The 8,017-nt window shown below is 43.4% G+C and overlaps 1 protein-coding gene across 1 annotated transcript; it reads right to left on the reverse strand.

Moving 5' to 3' along the window:
* Nucleotides 1-5,152: 5,152 nt before the first annotated feature.
* lratd1 (LRAT domain containing 1) lies at nucleotides 5,153-7,484 on the reverse strand. Its single transcript, XM_084953854.1, has 2 exons — nucleotides 7,299-7,484; nucleotides 5,153-6,862 (listed from the first exon to the last, which is right to left on the reverse strand). Exon 2 carries the CDS (start codon nucleotides 6,823-6,825, stop codon nucleotides 6,037-6,039), a length of 789 nt encoding a protein of 262 aa, XP_084809980.1. The 5' UTR covers nucleotides 6,826-6,862; nucleotides 7,299-7,484; the 3' UTR covers nucleotides 5,153-6,036.
* Between the last annotated feature and the right edge of the window lie 533 nt (nucleotides 7,485-8,017).

An 8,017-nucleotide genomic window follows, 5' to 3' on the forward strand; every position in this document is an offset into this window, starting at 1 on the left:
AAACAGCTGTTGACAATATTGTGCTGACATTTAGCGGTCATTGATTCCTGACACTGAGGATAGAGCGATGCAGCTGGAGCAGAACACATATCCTGAGGCCATTTCAGCCCTCAGCTCAGTGAAGAACAGTGAAATGATGGAAAACCTGCACTTAAAACAGAAAGTTTGTGGGCTGTGGAAGAAGTGGCACCGTTGGGTTTTTAGTCATCCGCAAGGTTTTTTTTGTTCTTTTGCTACTCACATTTAACAACAAACGTATTGCTATACAGAGGACTTAACGCTTAACCCATCTGTTTACCATTAAGTTACTTTTAATGAGTACACATATTCAAGCACAGAATGCAATTTAGAGATCCTGTTTTACATGACTATTCCCATTTTAGTCAACCTTAAAATTTGGAGAGGATCCCAATACTTTGAGATTAAACTAGTGCTGTCAGCGTTAATCTCGTTAAAATGACGTTAACGCCATAACTGCATCTGCGTTAGCGAGTTACCGCGGATAGGCGTGGACACCATGCGTGGTGCTCCACGGCGTCAATGCGTTAGCGCGGTTGGCTCATTAATGCGTTAGCAGCGTCCAGGCCCACGCACGGGGTGATCCGCGGTAACTCGCTAACAGAGATTTGCAGCATTGATGCGGTTATGGCGTTAACGTCATTTTAATGAGCACTAGATTAAACATTATCTAAGATACTCATACATGAACATAATCATCTTATAAAAAATAATACGTTGCTTTAGATTAAACAAGAGTATTGGAAAGCAAAAAAAAAAAAATAGTACATGTTATTAACCACTTATCCAATTCAATAACCAATCACCAGTTAATTCATTAAACATCTTTTAGCAAGTGGAAGTCAGATAGTAGTAGTAGTAGTAAAAGAAGAAGAAATAAACACTTTTGTAGTGTTTTAGGGTAATGTTTCTAAGATTTTGCATGTAATGGAGTATTTTTTAAATGTTGTACAGGATCTGAATATTTTTGACCCAATAGGCCATTAAATGAAGAAATGTAAGGGGCAAATCATCACATTGTCTAAGCCAAACATCGCATTGCTTTCTCATTGAAACAAAGAACCTTTCCAGATGACCTTGGGACATTTCAAACAGTCATATTAAATTTGACTAGGAAAAACTGACATTAACTGACAACAGCATTTACTCAGTAGTGTTGTAGTGCAGACAAAGGATCGTGTTTAAACAGACGTGTTTATTTGCATGTCAGTTGGCCCACCTGTTGTACGTAACCTAGGCGGGGCACAGTTAGTGTTTCCATACAAGTCTCCTTCAGCGGAAGAACTTGTTTAGAGGTGGGGCAAGCTTTTATGATTTTAGCAGAGGATTACTGGTTTGCTCTTTGTTCACACAAACTCTGAATGAGAGCAGTGGTTCCTCCTTTTACTTCAAGCCTTCTTTTGTTAGGACGAGAAACACTGGGCTCTCACACTGAATAAGACAAACACACAAGATTAAGTACTTCTCTGTTTCTCCTGTTAATAAATGACATTTTCTCTTTACATTCAGTGTATTTTACTTGTACTATTCTCTTGTATTTCAATACATGCTGGCCACTTGTTCTTACATTTATTCCTTTTCTGTTTTTTTGGGGGGTTTTTTTTTTTGTTTTTTTTTTTTACCTTGGTAAGCCTGTAGAGGTAATTTCCTTCAATAAAAAGTTAGTTCATTTGTTAATTGCAAAAGTGACTGATTAGAAACCTGTAGTGCTTTTGTGATTTCTAGTGACTGTAGGCATCTAATGAACCGATTTACCTAGACAGCCACAAAGTTCACGCTGAGGCGAGGGGGCAGGGACGCAAGCAACAGAATGCCAAAAAAGCTCATTTCCCACAGCGTAAAAGTCTCCAAAGACGTGGCTCATAGTGCTTTTGCAACAAGCGCAACAGTTCTTTGTTTTGTTATACTTTTGTATTTGAGAAAGGGTTACAGAGTTTTCTGAAACAGCAAACAGTGAATTTGTTGGCGATGATGTTGAACCATGAATTTAGTGCAGTGGGAATGCAAATATCAGTGCCCATCCTCATCATAATAAAGAAACACTTAAATGTAACACTGTGGCTCACTCATGTTGTTTTTATATTCTGCACCACATACAGAATAAGCTATGATAAGCTTCGACTAAACAGGCTGTATTTGTCAGCAGGATAAAGTCATTGTTGGTATTTTTATTTCATAACATTTGTTGACAAGAAGGAAAAAAAGCAGGAAACCAGATTTATCCTTTAAACTATATGGATGCATGGATTTAGCTGCCAATAATGCTGGATGCGGACACTGGGTTTTAAAGAAGCATCGTTCATATACAAACCTGTCGTATGTTTAATCAGTCCGCCCCATAATGAAGCACTTTGAGGACACCGATAATCAGGTTTAGTCTGTAATTCCAATTACAAATGCATTGGGTTTAAATGTCAACATGTAGGTGTGGGTTCAGCTATAGTAATGATGCATATAATATGTAAAAAACAAAACAATTTTACAGCAGATGTTAACAGGAAACCATTGTTACCAACATTTTAACAGCGTGTAAACCATTTGCCACTGCCTCATCTACACCGCCAGCTGTGTTGTTGTTCCGTATGGTGCCCATAAAGAACGGTGGCAAGAGGAGAGAAAAAAAGAAAAAAGATATTCAAATCTACTGGGAGTCCAGACCAGTATCTAGATTAGAGGGAGATCCTCTTAAAGGCATCATGCAGACAGGATATTCTGTCTTGTTCCCTCCTCCCAGAACATCTCCTCTGAGACCACTGATTTAGCTGGCAGCAGGCTAGCTGGGATCTGCTTTGTCCAGATGCACACATACTGACGACAAACCCCTGTGTGAATTGAAGACATCCATGCCAGGAACAACTGATGGTCTCTAGTGAGTCGGTTTAAGTGTGTGTGTGTGTGTGTGTGAGAGTGTGTGTGTGAGAGAGAGAGAGATGAAAATAGACAGAGAAAAGAAGAGATAGATTTGTTTGTTATGTGTTTGTCTTACATGACTTGCTATTAAAGCTAACAGTTAGCTTTGAGCCTTAGAGGGTTTGCACAGTCACATAAAAATGCAAGCACACAAAACACCTCAGCGGATACACATCAAAACAGTGTCCATGGTTTCCATAGTGAAAAGGGGTTTACCTTCACTGATGGATAGAAGATGCAGCTCACTGTTGCTACACATGCACACAACACATGTCTGACATACTGACACACACACACACCACACAGAGTCATCTGCACACGCAAGCTGGAACACACTTCAGGCAGTTGGGTTTCACACTTTCACATATGTGGTAGACTATATAAAGAGCAGAAACTAATGCACACAAACACAGTGTGATGTCAGTTGCCAAAAGCCTCTCCTCGAGCTAACAATGTGGTGCGATGTCTGCCTAAAATGCACATGTGTGCGTGCGCGCGCACACACGCACACTTGTGAATCTTTCTCTGAGGCCTATTAGTCACAGACCACAAACACACACTCTAACAGTGGTTGCCCCACTACCCTGATTTTTCAAGCTCACAGGGGATGGCTGACACACTCACACATACATGCGCACACATAATCACCCACCTGAGGCGAGCTCAGTTTACCACAGAGTCTGTTCAAAGACATACTAAACAGCCAGAACACAGAAGAAAGCAAAAACATAAAACAACAGTAAAAAGAGTTTATCTGGATCCATCTGGATTTCATGATCGTTAACAGGGAGAACATGTTTGTCTTTTGTTTTTTTACTTTGAATAATTTTGTAAACGTGCTGATTTCAATTTTTCACACAGATTGGTCCGTTAATGTGGTCTGCAAGGAGTACAATGCAAAACAATTATGGGGAGGTGCTGACAAGTGACAAGTAAATGGATTTAGAAGAAAACAAGAGGAAGCGTGAGAGAAATGTGCCAATAGAATCACAGGAAAGCTGGTGCAATCACATATTTAGGACAATAGCTAGAGAAAATCTTCCAAAGGCAACATTTACAAGGCCCACAAGCTCATTAGTTTATCCTTTGACATGAATTCATCTGCAGGCTGACAATGCAACATCTGCACAGGGTGGACATGAGAAATTTTCTGATTGGGAATGTCTCTACAAAAATCAGTTAAAGCAGTTAAAGCAGTTAAAACATTACACACACACACACACACACACATACACACACACACACACACACACACACACATCCTGGGTAACCCTGCATACATGCTCTCTCTCTCTGTCGCACACAAACTCTTTGTCTGCCTTTCCCCTCAGTTGGCTTCAGCTAAAACAACTGCAGCTCCTGTTTTCACGACCACGTTGAAATTAAAAAAAAAAAGAGTCATAGATAAAATCATTAATACCTAAGGGAGAGCTTAGCTGCTCATTTATACATGCAATTAGAACAGAATCAAGTGGAGGAGACTTAACAAAGGAACACCACAGAAAAACCTTTCCACAAACCTACTCTCTGGTGTTTCATGGAAGATGTTGTTGCTTTTTTGATTTTGTTTTTTTGAGACGTGATTTATCCCACCTTCAGTGATACATCAGATCACAATCCCAAGAAAATAAAGGCACTGTCTGACACTCATAGCACAGGAGTAATAACAACACTGCAGAGATAAAGGCATTGCAGACTAATACAACATCGGTGCCATAAAAGCACACAGTGTATTCCATCCTGATAAGAATTATACTATTATACTGTATGGAGGACATCTTGTTTACAATGCAGATAGAAACTATGTCCTACAATGCCAGCATAACTTTACTAATGTGGCTGTATGGCTGGTAAAACATCAGAGAGATCAAAATGTTTGGAAAAGACTGAATAGCAACAGGATAAAACCCACACAAATGAATATAGCCTGTGGACATAAAAAAAGTTTTTTTCCCATTGACTTAAAGCAGCCGCCTATACTGCAACTCTCAGATTCTATATGGATTTTTCATAAAGCCTTTATGTGTCTGATGCAAATGACCATTTTCTACCTCCAAATGATGTGGAGATATATGATGCTTATTTGGCCGGAGGCAGGTCAGAAGGCACTAGAACATCAATAATTCAAAAGTGTGTTTGTATGAGTGTGTAAATGTGTGCATCTGAGAATGTGAGATGGTACATGTGTGTTTATGGGCGACCAAACAACACCTGATAGACCAAGTTCTTATTTTCAAATTTCAACCTCCATTTATTTGAATCAAAAAAAAAAAAAGAGAGAGATCAGGGTTAAATCCACTAAACTGAAATACAAAAATAAGGGACTCAAATCGAAATCAGTATATGAACACAATTTACACATACATCCAGTGCTGTGGAGCAGGATGACAGCATTGTGAAAATGACAATACTTTTGATATGGCAACAGGGGAGCTTGGTCAAGCCAAAATGTTTTGTTTAGGCAACTGCGTAATCAGCTAGGACTGTCTGTGAATTTGTGGCTTGGATCTATGTCGTGGTCTGTCCAGGTTTTAAAGCTAACAGTAAAAAAATAGAAGGGAGACTTCTCGAGAGCCATCCCAAATCCTATCTTTCAACCCCTCCCTCCCTCCCTCTCCTTCTGCCGGTCTCACCGTCTGGTCTGCTGCAGCAGGCACCCTATATACAGAAGGGGCCAATTCCATTATCCCGAGAAATTAAACAGAAACCAAACCGAGCCGTGTGCGCAATGTGGGGAGGGGTTGTAAAGGTGATTTCGCTTATCGGGAACAATGAGTTTCTTAGAAATCGTGTGTCCCACTCAGCACGAATTCTAACCAGAATGGGCGTTGTCTGTTTATATGGCCGCGCTCTCTTTTCTCTCAACACTGTATTTTGATGGAAATTCCACAGGGCGCCTTTGGTCCAGAAAAAAAAAGAAAAGAAATAAAACCCAGGCCCCATCCGTGACAAACAGACAGTCCAACACCAACAGGTCCTTGCACGTGTGCGTCCGTGTGCTTGTGTGCGAGTACGTTATTGTGTGCGCAAAAGTGTGCGTCCGTGCGCTTTGGCAAAGAGGAGGCAGGGAGGGCGGGTGGAGGAGACGATATCAAACGGAATCCCTGATCACTCCTTGCCCCCGTTAACCAGAGAGAGCTCTTTGAGAATTCCACTGGCGTCTACTCGCCTTCTCTCCCGGATCATGTCCTCCAGGCTGCGAAAGACCAGAGTGTGCACCTCGCTGCCGGACAGATGCACTTTGAGGAAGTACTGCTGCTCCGCTGAGTGCGCTTCTCCCCCGGCTTTGAACTCCCGTTTCCCAAAGCGGCACCAGGCAGCGAAACTTTCCGAGTTGGTCCAGCATATCTCCTCGCTGTTCAGGCCCACGTGTCCCGCTGCGTTCTGCATCACTAGGTCAGGGGGTAGCGGCCGATAGCGGTAACGATTATTGACTATTCTCCCGTGGCGGCCGTTGCTGATCTCAAGCAGGCTGTCTTTGCGGATTTCGCCCTTGTGCAGATGAATGATTTGGTCGTCCTGCTCGAAGATGACCCAGTGGGGGGCTTGCGCGGTGGCCACCAGCTCCAGCAGGTCCCCCGGTTTGCACATAGTCAGCAAAGTTTTGGCCGAGTACACATTCAAGTCCTCGTTCTCCCGCAGCTTGGAGAAGATGCATTCCTGGGAGCAGAAAGCCGAGTACTCCACCTCGCTGACCGATAAGGGTCCCTCCTCGGTCGGGCTGTGGTCCTTGGTGAATCCGCAGTCAGACGGAGTGCGGTCGTCCACCTCCTCCTCTTCGTCAGAGAAGAAGTAGGCGACGCCGACTCGAAGCTCGTCCTTCTCCAGCCCGGACGGATCCCCCGTGGGCAGTTCGCTGTAGTTGAGGTGGGTGATCCGATCCAGTTGATTTCCCATCAATGACCTGGCAAGGGAGAGGCATGGACTGCGGTGTCTGAGGGGACAGGGAGAGAGCACGGGAATGAGAGCGGGTGTCATAAGCTGTAAAATACGGAATCAAACAAACGTGTTAAACGTTCACACAACAAGACGCGTTGTTCACAAACGCTTTGCTACATGTGGATGATTTTGCTCGGTACTGGAGAGAAGTGGAAGAAAGCCCTCAACAGTTCTCAGCACTATACAGAGAGACAGGAAAACTCGAAATAGTGCACTGATGATTTACTGCCCCTTGCCCTCTTCGCACATATGAGTCAGCCACTAATTAGGGAACAATGTATAAAAGCTGAGGTGATTCACGTGCAAACAAAAAGAAGAAAAACGGAACAAGAACGGCAGCTGAAACGGATGAGAGAAACTGCTGTAAATAAAAGGCAACCTGGTGCCTTTACGCATAGCGCATGGCAAGAGAGAGTGAGGGAAGAGGATACCTGTGCGCTCCCAGGGCAAGCGGTTAAATATCCTTGTGGTCCATTAGTACAGAGGGCCGCGCAGTCCCCTGCTCTCCTTCTTTCTTTTTGTTCCTTTTCCCTTTCTTCTCACTCTTATCCCTTACTCTTCGCACCGCTCACTGTGCGGTCCGGCTGTCGTGAGCTCGTGCTTCACTTCTACCAGAGCCACCTCCGTTTAAGTACCAAGGAGAGCTCCGCCTCTCCCTCCGCGCTCCGCCTTTAGGTTGTTTTACTGGAGCACAGTCACGGCTCCATTACCGCCCTGCCAATGAAAAATGCCGAGGAGTATGCCAGTCAATCAGATGATCCAATTAGGGGCGCTTAGGGCGGCTGGCGGCGATAGGCGACTGTTACCGTGGCATGGTTTTTGTTGTCAGATAGCTGAGGAATTCTCTACATGATCAGCGGAGTCCGCGTATAAGTTCAAGGCAGCAGTCACCTGCGATAACAACTCGCATGCCTCATGAGGAATATATGAGAAAAGTTCAGATTCCTGTGCTCTATAAACATTTCTGCTATCTCAAAAAATACTCCCCAAACTGCATCCTTATCATATCCATACAGTTACTGCAGGACGTGACAAATGTGTACATCTCTTCCGGAATACAGGAGTAAGTCCCATCCTCCAGTTCCCATGAGCATCTTGTAAATTATTTCCGCATGCCTCACCTGCTTCACTACACTGCATCACTTGTACT

This window comes from Perissodus microlepis, chromosome 15 (assembly GCF_051167445.1).
Source record: "Perissodus microlepis isolate ML-2025 ecotype Zambia chromosome 15, ASM5116744v1, whole genome shotgun sequence".
Taxonomy (NCBI): domain Eukaryota; kingdom Metazoa; phylum Chordata; class Actinopteri; order Cichliformes; family Cichlidae; genus Perissodus; species Perissodus microlepis.

Coding starts and splice junctions, on each gene's coding strand:
- lratd1 (XM_084953854.1), bottom strand. CDS start 6,825: ATGGGAAATCAACTGGATCGGATCACCCACCTCAACTACAGCGAACTG.